Source organism: Nestor notabilis, unplaced genomic scaffold (assembly GCF_000696875.1).
Source record: "Nestor notabilis isolate BGI_N333 unplaced genomic scaffold, ASM69687v1 scaffold27707, whole genome shotgun sequence".
NCBI lineage: Eukaryota > Metazoa > Chordata > Aves > Psittaciformes > Psittacidae > Nestor > Nestor notabilis.
This window is the reverse complement of record NW_009937382.1, coordinates 488-22,128: the sequence shown is the minus strand read 5'-3', so window position 1 is coordinate 22,128 and position 21,641 is coordinate 488. Positions and strand designations below refer to the sequence as shown.

General features: G+C 42.3%; 2 protein-coding genes across 2 annotated transcripts; both read right to left on the bottom strand.

Moving 5' to 3' along the window:
- Nucleotides 1-1,374: 1,374 nt before the first annotated feature.
- Nucleotides 1,375-9,552, bottom strand: LOC104401218 (solute carrier family 2, facilitated glucose transporter member 11-like). Its single transcript, XM_010018812.1, has 11 exons — nt 9,457-9,552; nt 8,608-8,768; nt 8,014-8,138; nt 7,002-7,131; nt 5,913-6,061; nt 4,938-5,125; nt 3,775-3,885; nt 3,017-3,118; nt 2,582-2,657; nt 2,108-2,235; nt 1,375-1,581 (listed from the first exon to the last, which is right to left on the bottom strand). The coding sequence occupies exons 1-11, from the start codon at nt 9,550-9,552 to the stop codon at nt 1,375-1,377; spliced, it is 1,473 nt and encodes a 490-aa protein (XP_010017114.1).
- A 4,077-nt stretch (nt 9,553-13,629) lies between these two features.
- On the bottom strand, nt 13,630-20,956 carry LOC104401502 (solute carrier family 2, facilitated glucose transporter member 11-like; the record flags this gene model as incomplete). The annotated part of the gene is given in 12 exon segments (XM_010018816.1): nt 13,630-13,830; nt 14,294-14,421; nt 15,356-15,431; nt 15,558-15,659; nt 16,101-16,211; nt 16,467-16,576; nt 16,579-16,653; nt 17,746-17,894; nt 18,075-18,204; nt 18,865-18,989; nt 20,148-20,312; nt 20,859-20,956. Coding segments are annotated over 12 exon segments (1,470 nt in total), but the record flags the coding sequence as incomplete, so codon positions are not given.
- Nucleotides 20,957-21,641: the final 685 nt, after the last annotated feature.

Genomic DNA, 21,641 nt, shown 5'->3' with positions numbered 1-21,641 from the left:
GAACAGGACAGACACAGTATTCCTTGATCCCAACAACACAGTCCCAGAAGATGGGCTCTCTTCTGAGTCCCTGACTCTTCAATCAATGAAAACCAAATCCAGGCATGATCAGTAGGATGTGTTTTCTTACCCACTGCTTTTTTATTTCCTTATCAGTAAACTGTAAAGCATGAAGAGCAAGAATGTGTCACCTCCTACAGCAATGAATACAAAAAGTGAAGCCCTTGTTACGATGTTTTGTCATTAAAATGTGGAGTATTCAGAGGCCTGGAGAGAGAAGCAAACACTCAGACATACAGACTGGATTCTCCTGGAAGAGCACTACTCTTTTTTGTCTCACCAGTACCAGGTACTCTTGGGAACGCAATCCCATTGAAACCCAGTGTTCCTCCTCTCTGACATGAAATAGCTCCAGGCTGAAGACATGCTACATAGTTATTGATAATGAAGGAGAACTTGCCCACTGGATTAGCCCACTCATGATTTCCTGCAGCTCTACTTTCTTTGGTCTTGCTTTCTTGCAGTGCTGGCACATCCCTGTTCGTCCCAATAGGAGAATCTCTAAAATCTAGGCAATGTACCTGATTACCAAGCAAGAGGTTTGACTTGAGGTGACAGGTTATGCTTGGACACTGCTCTAGCATAGTGTCTCCTTTACACGAGGAGCTTTTATCTCCTCCACACCCTTTTTCTCAGACATAGCAACGACTTCCCCCCTCCTCAAAATAAAAAAAAAAAAATAAAAGGGATGAAGACCATGCTGCAAGTCACAGAAGTGTGGTCATAAGCTCCTCAAGAAAGTCGTAGTTGCCCTCATACCCTGTACTTGCTCTCAAGTCTAATTGTAAGAAGCGGAAACATTGCATACCAGTTCTGCCTACTGACAGGCAGGGTACTCTTCTTCCACTGGGTTAAAGAGCTTGTTTTCATGTGGACTGAAGCTCCTTCTCTGGGAAAGCTCAGCAGCACTGGCTTGTTCATAGGAGCAAATAATTTCAATGTGAAAGCTCTGTCTTCTTTTTCTCTTTTTCACAAGTATGCTGTACATCTGAACCTTCCACACTCACTTCCTCCAGTAACTGTGGAGTCCTGGTTTTGGTAAGGAAAGTAGGAGATCCTGTGTTCTCAGTTACACAGCTGCTAACTTGCAGGGACTGACAAACATCTTATTTCTTTCTAGACTGTGTGTAATTTTTTTCTGCAGAGGATAGAATTCAGCTCATATTCCAGCAGTTGGAGAGAGGCACCAAATTCATCCTGCACTGCAAGTGATTATTTTTAAAATACACTTTTGTGCTGTTTGTGGAGAGATGGATTCTCTCTTGTTTAGTGAGGCTTCTGGGCACTACAGTAATAAGAGTGGAGAGTTTGTTATTAAAGTCTAGTAACAGTCACCACTGAGCAGTTACTCTGCTCTAGGATTGTCTGTTTCTTCTTTCCACGGTAGTTCAGGTGGTTGAACTCCTCCATGACCTGCAGTATGGTCTTTCCTTTGGTCTCTGGCATCACCAGGAAGACAAAGATAGCCATGGACAGACAGTATGTCAAGAAAATGATGAAACAGAAACTACCAAGACCTTCCTACAGGAAAAGAAAGAGACAAAATGTGTTCATATAAATTGATCTAGATTTCTTTCTCTTATGATACGAAGTTTCTGGTTTTCTATTTATTAAAAAACTTGGTCAGGGACTCGATGTAAATCCTGCTTGCTGCCACCTGGGAAATGGCACAGAGTGGTAAGATGAATTAATTCTCCTTTCCTGTTTTAAGGAGGAAAGCTCTTATGCTCAGCAGAAATTGAATGTCATTGCTTGACAATCTAGAGAAGTGCTGAGCTTCAAGTAACTTGTGACAGTTGTTGGTGCCTCTGTCATTGCTTCAGTGTTTGTCAGTGTCACACTCTAACTGTGCATATAGCATTAGCAGCATTTATCTACAGTTTATCTAGCACTTTCTCTAGATATCTAGGTAAGAAGAAAGAAGCATCAGAACTGCAATTAGTTTGAGCTGTCCTGCATCTAAAGTGTTGAAAAAGACAAGCATGCTCAGGATTCAAGAAAGGTCGTATCTCCTCTGAACTGAAACAAAACACCCTACTTTACTTACCACAATGAAAGGGAACAAAAGTCCAAGGATGAAAAGTTGGATCCAGTTTATAGTACCATTGAAAACATAAGCAGCTGGTCTGTATGACTGAATGAATATTTCTGTGGGCAAGGAGCATAATACTCCAGCTGAAAAAAACCCCATGTTGGAGAAAAAAGGAAGTTTAGAAATTTTGGAAGATGCTTCTGCAACTCACACTTGATATATTGCCATGTAAGTTAATGTTTTTAACTGACCTGGAAGTGTTTGAGGTGCTGCTTGGCTCTTCAGGAGGAAGACATGTAGGAATGCAATGTGAAATGAAGTTTTACCTCCTACCACAGTTTGGAGGGGAACATCTACCCCTGCGCTGAACCAGGAGTAGGGATTCACACTAACTGTGGAACAGCTATACCTGGGACCTCTCCTAAAGGCTGAAGTGAGGAAGGAAGGAGTATATGAAACCATTCCAGTAGAAAATACCAAAATACCAACCTGGCCCAATGCCAAAGCTCATGATGAAAATAAAGATGAGTGCAACAGAGCAGTATGGTACCCAGGAAAAGGAATCCTATGGTAGGAAATGAAAAGTAAATAATATCAGAAATTAAAATTGTATTTATCCAGCTCCATTAGAAACATTCATCAATGCTAACTAGGTCTATGTTACACACACATCTGTTTCCTCTACTTCCAGAAACTTCACAAGGAGATAATCTTGACAGTGATCATGGTTGTATAACGCCATTGGCTCTAATCTGCATGTACATGGGTGGAAACAGCCCTGTTTGTTAGAATGATGGTTAGCCCCCAAAATAATTCTACTCTGACTAAAAAGTGAGTTGGGGGGAGGGAAATGGTGATGATATCTGCCATATAATAAAACGTCAAGACCTGACACAGCTCTATAATGCGTAAGTGGAATCTTACCTGTAGTGAAAGCGTGACTGTGAGGAGCCCTAAAGCTAAGGCCATAACAGTGTAGCTTTTCCACAGCAGTGTCTTCCTTCCTGCACGCTCAATTAGGAAACTCTGCAACCAGAAGAACATGCTGTCAGATCCATGGGACACAGGACAGACCTTAAGACAGGCACTGGTGAGCTGATCCAGTAGCTGCTTTCACCAGGTAGGCAGGGAATCTCTGAAGAGACTGCCATGTAGTACCTCCTCTGGGAGAGTGAGTGAAGGTGTCCGGGGGGACTGAGCAGGACCAGGAACTGCAGGGAGAGGGAGAACGTGGAGAGGTACAGGGCTGCACAGAGCATTGTCTGGGCAGAGGAAATCTGAGGTGGCACTCTGGTGGCAAAGGATAGCCAAGGAGCTCAGCAAAGTGGAAATGCTTACAGTGTTAATTGCCATGAATCCTATAGCCTCCCAACAAGTAGACACAATGTCCTACCAACAGGTAAACACAGGGACTGTCATCTGCCTTTCCTACAGGGGGGAACTGGGACTCCCAAGGTTGGCTGAGGCTGGGTCATGATTTTGAGAGAAAATCCTTTCCTCCCATAAATTGCGTATGCCCATGTTTGGAGGGTGTGTGGAGAGGATTTTGCGTGATCAGTGCAAATACTACAGTTGATTTGTTGCAGAACTTTTGATTTTTGAGTGTCCATTTACAGTAGTTCCAAAGATTGAAGTGAACCATGCATTACGACAGAATGAAATTCAGCTGAAGGGCCACTTACACACATCAGTGTGGTGAGGATCTCAGTGATCCCAACTCCGAGGGATACATAGCGGGTTTGAGCAGGGGGGATTCCAGCATTTATGAAGACACTGTATGCATAAGAATAAACCTGGGAAGAACAGAAAGGTGTGAAGGCTGTACTCATGTGCTCATGTTTACAGTAGCTTCTGTCTTTTTTGACAGAAAATAACTAATCAGATCTTAACAAAAGAGAAAATCTTCATTTCAGTAACTAATCCTCAATGTTTTCATGAGGCTTACTTGTGCAGAACAGCTTTTACAAGCACCTCTGTCTTGAACTCAGTAACAAATACAACTTTTTCTTCTCTTTTTGCTTATAGTGCTACCTTTGTCTTATGTTACAGGTTATAATTCTATCGGACATCTTTCACATGTTTTAGTGTTTTGTGCACTTTGGATGAGGAGCATAGAGAAATGTGGACAGTACATAACCAAATGGTTTAAATTCTCTTTCTACATAATCTTGAAGATTTTGATAGATGTAAGCACTCATAAAGCGTAATAAATTCTACTGTTAATATGCTCAGCTTCTACTGGTCCTCTGTGATATAGTTATTGCAGCACCAGTGAGAGTAGAAAGGGGTCTTTCTAATCTTGAAGTCTTTCTGAATTTGCAAAATTAATCTGGATTTTGTAACTTTTATGCTTTCACTATAAGCTCATTTTATACAATAAGTATTCTCATACTCAATACTATCTACTGAAACATAGAGATATTTCCAGAAAAAAAAAAGTTAGAATATATATCAGTAATTGTTACATATATTACTGGGATGTTGTAATTGTCTATAATAAAAAAAAAAAAAAAGTGCAAAGTTAAAGGATTTAGAAAGAAACCCAAAGATAGGAGTATGGAAATGCTCTGTCAGCCTGACTCAGTTTGTACCGAGATGGCTGAACAATTTTGGGCAGTGCCTTCTGGAATTCAGAGACCCAGAGAGGGTTATGCTGTTCCTTACTTGTTTGGCATTTGCGATTTTATTTTATCCCCTTCCATTCTTTTATCGTAACAGGGTAATTCATAGAGACGTCTTCACATGGCAGTTGCTAAAAGAAAGTTCTCAATTTATCCCAGGTCCCAGACTTCCATGGTAAAAGACTATAGTAAGCAGAAAAAGCAGGGAAAAGTAGCACACATACCACATTGGAGCCAATTAGCTGTGTGCATGAGGCAACAAGGAAAAGAGTGATGAACTGCCAGCGGACAGGTCTGTCACGAAAAAGATCACGCATGCTCTTAGCCTTCTCCTCACGGGTGGCTTCTTGCTCTGCCACCATGTCATCTATTTCAGCCATATGGTCACCATCTCCCCAGAGCCACTTCACAGCTGGAAGGAGAGGAAGAGAGATGACTCCTGGTCCAAGCTCACCAGCAGACGAATTCAGAGGGTTACTTCCTGCCTTGCAGAGTGTCTTAGTTGAGCTTCAGGCTCTTTGCTTGTGTGAGTTTTCTAGGGATCTGGGTTCAGATTAGACACATACCCAGTTAATTTCTGTCTATTTTTACCCATAAGTCTTAATCACAACCTCAGCTTTGGCCAGTAGCTGCTTACTGTGTTTCAATGTAAATCACTCCTCCCCTGAATACCCTCCTGCTAAAGGTGCAATTCTAAGGTATACACCAAAACACAGACAAGGAAAAGTGACTCCTACTTTAAAAAATAAGTCTACATCCAAGAGTTCTCTTTTTCAACACTTAAAAACCCCCAGTGGTTGTTCCTCTGTTTATGTCAGTAGTTGGTGTTAGGGTTATTGAAGAACTGGAATTCTTACAGATAAGGTATGACAGTAAAGAGCATCCCTTTCTTACACAGAGCCAGAAGGTACCATATCCACAACCTGACTGTTCAGGGCAGAATCTGTACTGATGGAAATGCAAGCTGTGTGTAATCACATCCCTCAGAGGATCCTGGCAGAGGGTAAGGGAAATACGAGTGCCAAGAGAGCACTAATACCAAACCAGAGGAGGCTGTCTCTCATTAAAGCGGAAGGTGGTTTCAGAGCCAAAAGACCAAGAGTGTTTTTCCTAGCTGTATTGTCTTCCAGTCTCATGTGGGGCTTTACTGTATTCTCCACTTTTTGTTGAAATGGATGCTTTGTGCTCCATTTCCTTACCTTTGAGGCACCCCTCCTTGTCCTTTTTGTCAATGAGCAGGTAGCGGGGCGAGTCTGGGAAGAAGGGGAGGGTGAGAAGGAGAACGAGGGCAGGAATTGCATTGACTGCCATGAGAATTGGCCAGAGAGCATCTACTCCAAGAACTTCTCTGAAACAGAACCAGCAGAATAAGAGGAGCTGAACAACCATGTGAGCACACACAGACACACTGTGGTCCCTCGGCTCTGCTGCGGGTGTCTTGGAAGCTCTCACCCAGCAGTCTCCAGCATTCCTCAGCCCATGAAACCCTCAATAGGAGGTGGAAGGGGAGAGCAGAGTGCTGCTGCCCGCAGCACACCAGTTACACAGTGTTGCCCCCTGTTGCACAGTGGTGAGTGCAGCACTGCTGATTGCACCCTCCTGCACAGCTGGAGCCCACAGGGGTGAACTGTGTTCTGGCACAGGCACTGAAGAAAGAACCTGCCATGACTTATCCGTCTGCTGCTGATCCCAAGAGCCTCAAATTGCAAGACAGGATCCATGGGTTACCAGCCTGGTACTGACTGCCCCATGTAGCAGCTGCTGAGTTTCCTGGTTTTTTGTGAATACTGTGGTCAGAAAGACATGTGCCAGGGGAACAGGACAGACCATTTTTGGCACAGGACAGGCAGAGGAGCCTGTGCAGGGGGGAATGAATCCACCACAGTTTTCTGGTTTCATGGGTGTGCTGGTTTGTGTGTATTTTCAATTAAGTTGGGATGGATCTGATATTCCCTGCTCCTTCTAAAAAAATTAAAAGTAAAGGTCAGTTCTCACAAAAGATGGATTTCTTTCAAAACCCATTTGAATCTGGTGAAGGTTTTATTATGAGTATTTTTATGTCTTTGCTAGGAAGCAACATCATTGTTCAGGATTAAATATTTGGTATGATTTCTGTTTCCAAATGATGTAAGTCAGAAATTCAGAATGAGCTAATTCAGTCTGGCTGCATAGGATACCCTGAAAACATGTCTGAAAATAGTTGCTGATTTGCCTAGCCATAGGCTTGCATTTATGTATGCATGTATTTTAATAAAAGAAGAAATGAAATAGGTCTCAGACCCCCTTACCTGAGGCCCAGAGCAAATCCTACAAATTTTCCAAAGGCGATGGCAGTAGAAGCGGTTACAGCAACCAGCCCGCGGAGATTCCTCGGGGCACTTTCCCCGGCGTACATGAGATGGATGTTCAGAGCTGAACCTGCAATTACAAGTGTTTGTCAGGGCAATTCAAACTCCCAAAGGTCTGGTGTTCTGGAGTGGACCATTAGGGGCAAAGCATATAGGGTGAGGCTCCAGGATAACTTTTCACCGCACTGCACATTCTGCATGATATGAAGCATGTTCCTGGTACCATGGCCTTGTGTCTTTCCTAAAACTTTCATCAAGCAAGTATGTTCCCCTGGGGAAATCTCTTCTCCAGCAGGTGGGCCTTCTCCTACAGTGTTTCCTACAGCCACATAGAGAGTGTTGCTGTTGCTCCCTTTAATCTTAAATTGTATATGTCAGTGCCTACTCAGGATAATATGTGCCTTAATTTGTGCTTCAAACCAGCAAGTTAACAAATGCTCTATATTCCATTTGCTCAGTTATCCTTTCTCAATTATTTTTGCTGGTAAGTATTATCTATATCCAACTGCTCAGGGATTGAAAATACGGACACAATGTAACCTTCTGAGGCATCTGGAAATAAGAATTGCCCAGCTTGAAAGCCATCCTCTTGTTTGTAATATGGAATTCAGTATCAGTCACAACAAGCAGCCACAGAAATAAGAGGTCAGCTTTCTATTGAGTGAGCATGCTCCCCTGAAATATTGCATGCTTTGGCTTTTTCACAGGTTGGCAGTACTTTCTGTCTGGAAATTGGATATAAAGATAAAAGAATGAGGAATGGAAATGTCATACATGATTAATTTAATGATGTTGGTGTTTTATTATTTAGTTAAAAATGCATTCAGAAAGCAGATCCTCTGCAGAGTTTAGTAAAAATCTGTGATGTGTATACTCAGACTGGTAAATCCTTGTGTCCCTCAGTCACTGCTCTCCCAACTATTTAATGCCATAGGTAGGAATGCTGATTTACCTCCACACGCTCCAGCAAATAATCTTCCAATGATAATCATCTCAAAGGATCCACACAGCTGGCTGAGTCCCATCAGAGCTGCACTCAGAAGGGAAGGGATATTGGCAAACAGCAGGGCCTTCTTCCTGGAGTTCATTTAAATTCATATGAGCATAAATAATGTCCCTGTGTCATTCACAGCTTTACAGAAGTTGTATAAATTGTACCAAGTCAAAGACTCTGTGCTGGCTTTTGAGATTAGCTGCAGTGAAGTAAATGGGAAATGGGAATGGGAAAACTTTGTTGTGGACTGATGCTAGTTTGATGCCTCTAGTGGAGCCAGTATCTACACTGAGGAACAAGCTTTGTGAGCGGTCATCTGTGAAATTCACTTTAAAATGCATTTACTCCTCAAGTGACTTCTCTAGACTGGATTTGCTTTGGAATTTATAAGGGAGAGGGTACAATTTTCTCTGTGGTCATTGGCAGATTTTGCCATTCTGTTTTTTCATCTGCAGCAGCTCTGGACTGCTTACAGTGCCACTTCACAAGTAGTGTTTCTCCCACGACAGTTGTGGCTCTAAACAGAAAGACTAACGTAATCATTATTCCTACCTTCCAAATCTAACAGACAAATATCCAGCAGACAAGGACCCCAGAAGCCCACCAATGCTGTAAATGGACACAACGAAGGACCACATCAAAGTAATCATCTCTTCACTGGGAGAAGAGCCGTATCTCCTCAGACAGGTCTCATGAATGAAACTTTTGATGTACTTTAATATAAGAACAGAAAACAATGGACTCAGTCAACATGTTTTTGCATGACTGCACCACTTTTTTACTTGTCTTACCTACTTACTTGTCTTTTTGATCCATTTCTATTGACATCTTGGTTGTAATCTTAGCCCCAGTGAAATCTAAGGCAATTCTGTCACTAACATCCCATGTGTTAATGTTTTAGCAACAAGGTGCAGTGAATAAATATATTAACTGTGAGTGCCACTAAGAGAGTGGCCTTGGCACCATTCAGGATGAAAAATACCTTCCCTAATTTTGCTTTTCCAGCTGCAGGTATTAGAGCTGACCTCAATTCTAGAGCTACAGTCCATCCCTGTCCCTTTTCACCTTACAGACCTAGTGTGTGTGGCCAAGCAAATGGTACAAAGGACTCCCTGAGCACTGGAAAGAGGAGAATGCCCTGTGAGCAGTCCAGTTCAGTAAGGGGAAAATGGCTGACTCTATCAATATCACTCATCCTTCTCTTTCTCAGTTCTGTCACACCAGACAGATGTTGAAAAACCATGAAACACAAGAGCAATAGCAGCTACTTTTAGAACCAAGAAACCACAGTTAGTTTTGAAAGCAGAAGTGAACAAGTTAGTGCTTGCATGTAGAGGCAGAAACACATAAGAACATTGTAATTCATGCTGGTAGCTCAATGCATGAGCTGTCCATGCTTACCTCAGCAGGAGAATTGATAATGGAGATCTGCAACCCATATTGGAAAGCTCCACCAATACCCAGGACAAAAGCCAGGAGGAAGAGATTGTAGCTCATTTTCTGGCAGGAAATAAAAGCAGCACACAAAGCTAGTACAGCTATTCAGACATGTCCCCACTGTCCTGCTCACCTCCACAACTTCAACAGCCTGAGCAATGCCACACACCTGTGTCTCCCGACACCAAGGAGCCAGCACAGTGTGCAATAGAAGACCAGAGTTACTAAAGCACAGGGCAGTGAGGAATTTGAGGAGAGGCAAAGCTTGTAGCTGCCTCCCAGTACCCAGTTACACACTTCAGTGCTTCTGTCTTCAGTTTTGGCTGCCTTAATCTGCACTATCACAGAGTAACTTCTAGTGGGAGATGGAGCAATGTGCATGATTTCCATCTACTTGTCCTTCCTCCTCCTCCTTTCCCAATTGTTATCTCGCCCAAATGAATATTTTGCTCAGTGACTTGGCTGAGACTAGATAAACATTTGGGGATTGAAGGGCATTCCTGGTTTTATAGTTTATTCATCCTTTCTTTGAACTATATCTGATAGGAGGCTTAAGAATACAACACAGTACTGTGATCATGCATCCCATCCCTCCCACTGATAACTCTTTCATCGTGGAGGACTTTTTCAGTCTTCCAGCCCTCCTCCATCTAGCAAATCATGGTTTGGGGTTTTTTTTGGTTGCTGTGCTCTGAACTCCCTTGGTTTGTTTGAACTCCCTGTTATGTATCAAACATTAAATAGAAATGTGATTTTAAATCCAGTTTTCTTTGCTTTTAAGAAAACAGTTCCTTGCAAGACATTTCATGTCTTTCAGATATGGCCTTGTGCTATTATTTGAACTATATCTGATTCAGATATATTTTTCTTTCTGTACTCTTTTTATGCAACAGGACTTTTAGAATAGCAGTAAGGAAAAAAATATATACTGCCCAAATTCTATTTCGGAAAGAAAAAGAAGACGATCATATACCAATTTACATACAAAGGTAGTCTTCTCTGCTTACAGCCTAGGTCTTAGGTCCTAACACTTTCTTTGGTTACTTTTGAAAGAGTCACTCTGTATATAGAGAAAGAGGAGCCTGAGATAATTTTTCAACATGTCATTTCATTCTTTCTTGGTGTTTACACTCCATTTAATTTGTCATGAATTTCTTGCTATTTGATTTGTCATTATTGAATTGGTTACTGATGAAACCGCAGATAGTTTTGGCATGCTGTGCATTCATGCCAGGTCACTAGGGAAGAGAAGCCCCAACAGCAACTAACAGACAAATAGAGCTGCAGCAGATGAGTAAAGGACCATAAAAAAGGCACTGATGGAAGCCAAAGTCCAGGGACTGGTGCAAACTAGAGTGGGCTGGCTTGGACTGACCAAGTCATGAGTTGGGTAATCAGTTATCTCATTTAAGGGAAAAGTTCCTGACTGCTACATTGAACCTCAATACAGCAAAGCCTTCTGAAGCCTGACGTAGGCAAGGCTGACTAAGCCTGTCCTTTCAACTCCTGAATTATGGGATCAGATAACACTTTAAGAGTAATTAATGGTCATTGCCTAAAGTTCAGTTCTCTGTCCCTATAATATATGGTAGGGGCTAGGAAAGTTGAATCTCAGTTTTAAATCCTGACTGTAAAATAAATAAACTACACCTTTACTTTTATCCATAATTCTCTAAAGGCCTTTTTATCTGGCAATCTCCAAGATAGTTCTGTTAAAAGGCTTTTTCAGGTTATTCAAACAGCTTATGGGGAAATTCCCTCTTCTGGTGAGAGGCTGCATTAGGTGGTTCCACAGGCTGGGGTGTCCAAAAGAACCCCGACCCCCACTGGGTTAGAAGTGAGAGGTGGCTTGTGCAGAGGAACATTGTCTATAGTAGCAGTAGTAACTATTTTTCTCAGATGCTGATGCTTTTTAATCAATACAACAGTGCACGGTTCTTTAATCTGTAAATGCTAATGTGAACCATGAGTCCCTGAGGATCACTTCTCAAGATACATTTTTGCCTAATACTTCGCATAGTAAGAAAATTGACCCGAACAAAGTGTCATCTTTTTTTAGCTGAAGGTGTTTTAATTCAGAAAAAGTTAACCAACTTGCTAAATGCTTCAATTAAAATGTAACCACTGGTTGTCTTTGCTTCATCAGTCCAAAGACACCTGATTTTGGGCCATAGTCAGAAAAAACGCTCGAAATTGGTATTAGTGTTTCCTGACACATGTACTTGCAGGACTGGCTCTGAAACTCAGGCAGTCAAGTGAATGTATATCATTTGTGAATGTTAGGTGTGTTTCATACCGCCACATGCAGCCCTGTCCTGCCAGGGCTCTGGGGAAAGGCACCATACTGACTCATGGGAGTAGGCACAAAGGTGCCCAAGGTGAGGACCTCTGGACACTGTAGGAATTCTCCCAGTTTTAACCAGTTCTTCTCTGCCCTTTAGGTCCCAGCAGCATTTCCCAGGCCTCCCCCTCTGCCCAGGCAGTCTTTCCGGTTCATCCCCTGCTTTCTAATCTGTGTCTTCTCTACTGCCTTGTCTTCTTTGCTTCACTGCTCTTTCCTGTCATTTCTCTGATCCTCACCAAAGGAATGACAGAATATTTCGATACCATCATGATGGTAGCAGCACTTTTTTGCTTTGACTGTGTGTTCTGCTCTTTCCATCTGCCCCTCACTGCTCCCTCCGAACCATAGAAATGAAAAGTATCTCTGCAGTTCCCAGGACTCCTGCTCTTTTTTGTCTTGTCTCAAAATCCTCTTATTTCAAAATCTCAGTGTTGTCCAAGAGCAGATACCTGCTCTTGCCCATGTCTGTATTTGAATTACTTCTAAAACAGCAGCAACCACAAATGAACAAAAGTTTAGTTTTACTTTACCTCTATTATAAACCTTAGGTGGTGAAAAATAGTTCTTGCACAGACTCCTTTTCTGAGAAATAGATGTGCTGCTCCACTCATGCCCAGCACGACAGTCATATACTCCAGAAGTGTTTACAGTCCTGTCATTCAAAAATGCTGTATTTTTAAAAAATGTAGTTTAAAAATATACTGAAAGAAACTTTAACTACTTATTTTGAAAACGTATGTGGGCTTCTTTGCTGCAGCCATCAGCAGTGCTGTGATAGTCATACAAACAAAGCCAAAAGAAAAGAGATGGCTTGATTAGGACTTTGAGAAGAAACAGAAAGAAACTTCACCAGTCAAATCAGCGCCTGTGAAAGGCAATATTAAATGGGGAGTAACAGTGTTACATCTGGGTCTTTTCCAATATGCTCTTTGGAGACAAGAACATCCTGCCGAGAATGTTGTGTTGTGATCTAAATCTCCACATCCAAAATAAGCTGCTGCCATAAGAGCTCCTCACCACAGCCTAAGCTGAGCAGAAAGCAGATGTCAAACCCTACAGGATGCACCAGCAGTGTCTGTGAGAGCAGTATAAACTGGACTAGAGAATTACTTGTGCTTTACAACACAGGACAGGAAGACAACAAATAAGCCACGAAGAAAACCAGTCCAGAATAAATAGTTGGCACAACAGTGACCGAAAGTCGGTTGTTTAATAAGCCACTTAACAAGTACTAGAAACTTTCTTCCTAATCCATCTGCCACATGTTTTTATAGCTGAAAATAATTAACTGCTTACTATTGCTCAACAAGTAGGGGTCTATTTGAAATCACTTAATAAAAGAAAAAATGAGAGCATCAAGACGAGGTACTGAGAATTTCATCTGGTGCCTGAAAACAGAACTTAATTGTATTAATTTCTGTGTTAGAGAGCTCACATGCAGGGGCAAGGAAAGAAAGGCTTCTGAGATGGAAGCTAATGTTTGGGAGGAGGAGAAATATGGAAGAAATTCAGAAGAAATTTGCTAAAGCATTGAATGGTGTTGTTTTAATGCTAGGAGAATACGGCATCATCCTGTCATTTTCTAAAATGAATTTCTAAAATATATATGTGCTACTTAGCACTAAAACCTGAAAACAGATTATTAAACTTTTGTTGTGATTTATCAGTTCAAGTATATCTTTTCAAGGTGAACCTAAGAACCTACTGTTCCTAACCCTACCTCTCTCTTTGTGTCCCTGCAAGAGAACACAGCCACTGCTGAATTTCCCCAAGTATCATCCTCCTTTCTTCTGCTACAGCACAGTGGATTTGATCTCTTGAGGGCCTTTGTAAAAAGCTTCATGGGTCTGAGCTTTGAAGTTCAGTTTCTTGAACTCCTCTGAGATTTCCAGGAAGGATTTTCCCTTTGTCTCAGCAAGGAAAAACCCAACAAGGAGTGCAGTGCAAACACAGACCACAGGGAATGGGATGTAGCAGAAATGTGCTAGACTTTTCTGAGGAGGAGGAAAAAACCAAGACAGATCTGGTGACATTCTGTACAGTGACAAATAGGTCTCTAATCCCTGTTTCTGCATGGGCTAACTTCGCTCAGGGAGTATTTCTGTGCACCCTGGTGATGGTCTCACATTCCTGGATGCAACAGTTCCCAAGCATAGTTTGGAAGATTTGACATAGCAAGAAGAGTATCTCAAAATGTCTTTTCCCATCTTTCTCTGTATATATAATTGTGTAGAATGGGAATCCACACTAGGAAATAAGACAGGATTGGATACTGTGGAATTCTGGTTCCTTTCATTTCAGGTATCACCTTAGGGAATGGTGCCAGGGTCCATTATCTTGCTGCATGTGTACAGCATGTGCTATTATAGGCCCTGTCTCTTTTCCTGGTTGCTATCAGAGCCTCTTGTACAGAACACTAAAGAGCTGCAGGTAATTTCTTTGCTTTGGAGAACCCACCATAATGAATGGAAAGGCTGTTCCAACCAGAAATAGGTTGAATCAGGGCAGAGAGCCACAGATCATGTAAGCAGCTGGCCAGAACATTTGATCAAACACCTCTATGGGCAGAACTCCTGTTAAACCAGCTGGAAAAAGAAATGGCAGGAAAGTTAATAATACTGTTGACATTATATTAAAAACAAGAGAACACATACTAACAAACAAACCCAACCTGAAGTATCTGTAAACATTAGATTATTATTCAGCAAATTATTCTCACTAGTCATCAATGCGAGAACAAGTGGTAATAGAGATTAACAACAGTAGGGAAGTTTTAGGTTAAATATTAAGGACTGGCTACTTATTCAAACTCTCTCATGTTAGAATGAACTGCTGGGAATCCACATTATTCTCACCAGCACCCAGCTGTGAGAATGGCTTATAATTAATTTAATCCTATGGTACTGTAGGGACTGGGATGAGAAATTATTGCCAACTCATGTGGCATGTGGCATGTGGCACTGGAAGCTTGGTTCTTTTCTTACTTGCCTTCCTTCAAACATACATAAGTGGACAGAGTCTCACATCTGCTCACACACTGCATGCACATAGCCTGTGTAGTGCCCCTCCAACCATAGAAGCTAATGGATTCTGCCAAGAAAATGCATGTTAGTAAGCTAACAAACAGATGCGGAAATAGTGCTTCCAGCTATCTGCAAGTAAATAATCAGCTGCCATAGCCGTCAATCTCTAAAGTGAAGCATTAGAAATGCTGGTCTCTAGTCCTAATGGATTGGGCAGCAAATCAAAACCTTGTTGTCCATTTAAGACAAGAATCACCTCCAAAAGCCATCACAAGATGGCTGTAAGGAGAAACAACTCAGAGAACAGCAGCCCCTGCATAACACTGATTTAACCAGAGGCACGCAAGCCCCCATGGAACAGCTGAAACCTGCTAGCAGAAATTGCCTCATTCCTTTGAGTGTGCTGTGGCTGAAGAGGGTCTGAGAGTCTCCGTAAGATGCTTGCACACATCTCCAAGCCCCTGCAGTACCCAGGAGTTTCAGTGAAAGCACTAACCTGGTCCAATTCCAAAGCTCAGGATATAGGCAAAAATGCAGGCCATGCTGAGATAAGGCATCCAGCTAATCTGAATCTACAGCCACAGAGACCAATGGAAAACCAGTGAGGGCATTTACACCTATTTGCCACCACTGAACACCCCAGTCACATAAAAGGCAAAGCCCAACTCTATTTCACGTAATTAAGTAAATTTTGCTACCTGCTGGCTCAGAGCAACCATGAAGATAGTGGCCCATCCTGCCATAAAGATATATTCCCCCAGGACCAGTGGCCTCTGACCAGCATAGTCTATAATCATGTTCTGCACAAAGCATCACAGTGAAATAAAGCAAGATTTTTAACTTGTCTGTGTATTTTCCACCTGCTCCCTCTTCCCATTTCAATACCCCGTGCCTAGTTCACTCTACAACTACTTTTAAGGATGTTGTCCTTAAAAAGGACATAGTTAAAAAGAAGATGAGTCAAAGGAAAGAGTCTGCTGACAGGAGTCAGGCAAGAAGGGTGTTCAGGGGAGATAAGAATGTCCCACCTGCAGCCTAAGCCCTGCCACTATCCATACTAACAAGAAGCAAGAGACTTATATTTTATTGAGATTTCAGACAGTGCTTAACTTGTTTGGACATGAGTGTTGAGAGACTGCCTGGCTGCTGGGCTTCCTCTGCACAAAACACTGTAAATCCTAGATTTGTCATTAGACTGCCAACAGAGCCTGCATGTCAGCAGAGTGCATTAAGAGTCTCACACAAATGACAGACGTGATCAGTTCACAGCTCCCTGTGCCGATTACAACATACGGGATTGTGTCCTGAGGAATTCCAGCCTCTTGGAACACATAAACTACATAAAAATACACCTAGGGAGAGAAAAGAGGAGAAAGCAGTAAGGGAAAATGTCTGAAAACACATCCTGGTATTTTCCCTGAAGGACCAGGCAGAGAATGGCTAATGTGCTGTCATATGGGCTATTTTGATAGTGTCCCTCCGAATGTTGTCATAATGTGCAGTTGTACTTTAGGAATCAAGCATCTGAGGTTTGAAGATCTCCACTATTTGTTTGCAGGAATGTTAAACCCAGGAGCTTTCACCATGTCTCACGACAGGCTGCTTACCAAGTAATTCCCACAGAGCTGCATGGCGCTGCTCAGCACAACGATACTCATCACCTGCCACCTCAAAGCTGGGTTTTGGCAGAGCTCCCAAGGGTTCTTTGCTCTCTGATCTTAACAACGGCCTGTTCAGCCAGCATCTCTTCCAGCTCTGCACTCAGGTCACTGTTGCCTCTGAGCTTCTGCAGTGCTGTAAGGACAAGAGAACCTCTTAACCTCTGAGTTTTAGCTTCAGTTTGCCTCCTCTGCAGTGTGAAGGATTCTGTAGCAAGTGATGGTTGCAGAAAGCTGTAGGACAGTGTCTATGATCATGGTGCTGCCAGTTGTGGTGCAGCCACTTGAAGGATTTGGGGGAAAGGGAGTGCAAATCCCTCACCATTGTTTGATGGGGGAGTGTTTCCAACCAGTGCCATTTCAGCAGCCATGCTTCTCACTTAGCTCTCAAGTGACTACCCTGGGCAGTGCAGAACTTGCAGTGTAAGGTGTTCTTGGTACACAGTCCATATTTCCCAGAAACTAATTTTAGCTGCTCTGTGTAAGGGGACTTGCATGCTATGAACTTAAGCAAGCCCCTTAATATGAGTTGGCTTCAGATTTGGTCATGAGCTCTTCAATGAGCATTTATTTCACTTCATAGTTAAAAAACATATTCACCATTGTGAACACAAGCCACACCTGTTGACCCTACCATTGAGACAAAAAGGTCTTTTGTAGGAAGATGCCTTTCAGTTACCTCAATAGATCAACATTATTTAACATTATAGAATGTTCTTTAGCTTGGAAGGAGGAAGTGATCATATTTGGAACTTCATATGACATTTCCTACATGTAAAAGTTGTGGCACCATTCTCATCAAATTGTGCACAAAAATAGGATGCAAAAAAGTGTACATTCATCTGCATTCAGAATTACTGTGTTTGTTCATACAAGTACATACCCAACCAGCACCTGGGCACTGTGTAAGGGTGCAGCAGATAGAGCAATTACAAACACTAATGGCACTACATACTTGGTAGAGATCACATATGGTCCTCTGGTTTAGAAAAACCCTATCCATTGACTAGTGACATAGCCATGGTATTGGGCTTAAAGCATTTATGTTCATTTAAGAAGGCTGTCAGAGCCACCAAACAGAATATTTGAGTTGGAAAGAAGTCTGTATTTTAGTCTGCTTTGGACTGACTGTGCTGGGCCATATGTTAATGGGTGCGATCACCATTTATCTCTCCAGTCAGTAGGTCTCACATGCTCAGTGACAGGCTAACAGTCACCCTAAACTCACCAGAGATGCAGGATTCTTTATCTCCACAGTCAATCAAGAGATATCTGGGACTTTCAGGGAACCAAGGCAGAGCTGTGAGTTGGATCAGGGCAGGCACCACATCACTAGCTAAAAAGAACAGCCGTCTCTCCTCCCCTCCTAGCAACTCCCTAGAGAAAAAAACATCCATCATTTGCACAGTACATTGCACAGCCTGGGAAGAGCCCAGCATCCTCTGCTGCATGTGGGCACTGGAAAGGAAAGAAAAGAGAGGGGTGGTAAAGAAAAAAGAAAGAAAAAGAAGAAGAAAGATCTGATAGGTATAGAGTGGGCTGCTTGTTCTACATTACCTGAGTCCAACAATCTGCCCCAGCACCAACCCCAGGGCTGTAAACGATGCAGAGGTCAAGGCCACAGCTCCTCTGAGCTTCTCTGGGACACTTTCTGCCAGATACATGTGCTGAATGTTCATGCTGCCACCTGTGCAAGGCAGACAAAAGCTGACCTAAGCTTCAGACTGAGGAGACGAGGACGAATGCAGTCAGCCACCTCCAGAGGGTGCCAACTGGACTCTTCTGTTGCAGGCCATGTAATGACTGATCTACCTGTGCTTATTATTTACCCAAACCTGCGACTTCAGTCTTATTCTTTGTATTTCTTTGTACATACAAATACTCACATGTGGATTATACAAAGCCCCTGCCTTTGTATTCTTTAAAACAAAAGTCTTTAGAAGCAAAATATAAAATCTGTATATAAAACTTCCTCATAGAACCATAGAATCACAGAATGGTTTGGATTGGAAATGATATTAAGATAACCCACTTCCAACGCCCTGCCATGGCCAGGGGCACCTCACACTAGACCGTGTCTCCCAAGGCTCTGTCCAACCTGGCCTTGAACACTGCTAGGGATGGAGCATTCACCACTCCTTTGGCCAAGCTGTTCCAGGGCCTCACTATCCTCACAGTAAAGAACTTCTTCCTTATATCTAACTCATTTATGTACATGTTTGTGGTCAGACTAGAGGATTAATTGCTTTATTGTCTTGGATCACTCCTATTTAAAAATCTTCTACTTCTAATTGATGCTCATGATCATGTTTCTCCTGTTATGTTTCGCATACCTATGTTGCCATACCTGCATTCACACCAGTAAAAAATCTGCTGAGCATAATCATTTCAAAGGATTTTGCCATTCAGCTGAATCCTGACAAGACTGCAGCTAGGATCACAAAGACATTGCTCAGCAGCAGAGACATCTTCCTTCAGAGAGAAAAGATACAATTGTGAGCACATGTGTGTGAGGTTTAGTTACCAGAGAAAACATTTCACATGGCAGATCCAACCTGCCACACCTGAAAGCTCAGAGTGGGCTGCTCAGCTCCACCACAGAACACCTTGGTTACCCAAAGCCTTGTATGCGGATGGCAGATCAGCAGTTTTGGTGTCTTGTTATGATAACAGGGATCAGCGCTGACAGGTAATCTGTATGGCTGATACAATTAGGGTCATCTCCAACCTCCAGCATCACCACAGGGTGTCCCTGCAGAGCTGGCCCTAGACATGCAGAAGGCACCCTGAGGTCCTCACCCAGATTCATGGCTCTTGCGCTCACACAGTTTCTCATGTGAAGGGAGAGGAATATTCCTTCAGTAAGTTGTGTGTATTTTGGTCTGAAAACGCTAATTTGTTGAAACAGGTGCTTTTCTTGTAACCACTTACAATTCTTATGAAAAGTTTTTGTACGATCCTTATGAAAAGTTTTCATGTGTTCCAGGAAGAATTTCTGTCCAAAACCAGGAAAAAAAGGATAGCTCTACTGACCCATACTAGCCAGTAATTCTCTCTAGTCTGAGCTCACTGCCTTACCTATTCTCCAGAAGCCAGGGTTTTTTTTTCTCTTATTAATGATTTTTCAGTCAAAAAGGTAGATACACAGCCTGTGAGACACAAGGATGTGGGATGCAACACCTTCTATTGCAAGCACTGTCTGTTTTTCCTGTGTCATTCCTACCAGTTCCCACAGTTCATAGTTTTGAAGAAAAACCCTTGGTCTGTTCTGCCATGATTTCCTATTTAGAAGGATGGCAGAAAACTGGGCACAAAAATGATGGCGATTATGCAGGTGGTTATTGTGATATGGTTGAGCTGAAACCCTTGTAGTACTTCGGCTGAGTTAGAATATGATGAGAAGGTAATGTGGGAACAGAAATGTTCCCCATTGGCTTTTGAGACATGAAATACCACCATATCAGGTAGTTTGTCCCTGACGGCTCAGAATGTTAATGGCAGACTGCTCTGTGATAGAAAATATATTCTCATGATTTTTAACTACGGTGGGTACTGTGCTGTAGGGCTCATCATTCCTCTTGGACTCATGGAAGCTGCAAAGCTTAAATTAAAAACCCAGCATCCTCTTACCTTCCTAACATGATGGCCATGGGACCAGCAGTAACAGCTCCAGTGAGTCCTCCCATGGGATACGCAGATACAGTGAAAGACCACAGCAGCAGCAGCACCACGTTGCTCTCCAGGGGAACACCTCTGCGCTCCAGCCAGGTTTTGTTCACGAACGTCTGGATGTACCGAGAGGGAAGGATAATGCTGCATAACCATGACAGAGATGAAGGACACTGAGATACGTAAAGTCTTCCTTATTGATATATGTTTATTTAGTGTTCATGCCTCCAAACCTGTGGTTGAAAATAGCCTCCAGTTCTTAGATGTGTTTTTAACAGAGGGTTAGGAGTGTGAAACTGTAGCTGCTGAAAAGTTGCACCTGGTTTGTAGCTGTATTTAGCTATCCTGGATAGCTTAAAAATGTATTTCATGGGTCCAAGGTTGAATTTAAGGGAAAAAGGCAATGTCAAGGGATGCAGGTTGAAAAATTTTAGAATTAGATTTGCTAAAGCAGTTGAAACAAGGCTTTTGAAGAAATTCTTGTAACACTTGGTCCTTTTTTAACAACAAAGTCCTGTACCTCAGATGTGAATTATAGAGAGGGAACATCCTTTCCCTCTCACCCTCAGTATTAGTATTAGTTTTCAGTGGCAGGCTGCTGTTCAGAGCCAGGCTGAGGACAGGAAGAAGTGTCTGTCTCAGGAAGAGGCTCTCAGAGTAGCAGTACTTACAGAAGCTGGAGCACTGATGATGGAGATGTTGTAACGATATTGGAAAGTGCCTCCAATCCCAGCAGCACATACTGTCAGGATCAGGATCTTGCTCTGAAGCTGAAAAAGATGGATGGAAGATGGATGGCTTCCTTGCATTGAATAAAATGGCTCAACAGATATTTGGTCCATTTACTGTTTGAGTGGTGTGAAGATTAGGAGAGACTATGAATGTGGTTGTAAAAGAGGAGGTGCCAAAGACAGAAAAACAAACAAACAAACGGATTTTTAAACTATTTACCTCTACTGCAGAGTAGTATTAATAATTCATTGTCATTCACAAAGAAGTTGGGACTGCTTTGGGGCAAAGGCCTGCAAGTGTCTTTGGTTTAATATTTAACATGTATGCTTACAAAAAGTCAGTGCAAAACCAGTAAATACTGGTAGAGGCTGGTGTTCAGTTAATCCAGTTCATTAAAAAACCCTGTACTCACATGATTATTCAGGAAGCATTGCCAAAGTTTAATGACTTCTACCTTATTTCTAGCTAATCTCTATTGGATAGAGCTTCTCTGAGGCATGGGGGATTTTCTCATAGCCATTTACATCCAGTGCATTTCTGATTAAGTCACATGTGCCTTTTCTTTGTGCCTTTTCATCGTAATGGTACATACTTTAGTTTAAAATAAAGTGCCTTTCCTAGGCTGCTTCACATGCTGTACATAGCAGACAACGTCTCCCTGCTTAACTCTCTCATTACACAGTTGTTCCTACATGTTCTTGTGTTTTGCAGTCTGTAATTGCA

Excerpts from the sequence above, each read along its gene's own strand:
- LOC104401218 (XM_010018812.1), bottom strand. The coding sequence starts at position 9,552 with ATGAGCTACAATCTCTTCCTCCTGGCTTTTGTCCTGGGTATTGGTGGA. Across the intron at positions 3,886-4,937 it reads AGCTAATTGGCTCCAATGTG|GTTTATTCTTATGCATACAG; the intron begins GTATGTGTGCTA and ends TGTTCTTCCCAG. Across the intron at positions 2,658-3,016 it reads CAGTCACGCTTTCACTACAG|GATTCCTTTTCCTGGGTACC; the intron begins GTAAGATTCCAC and ends TTCCTACCATAG.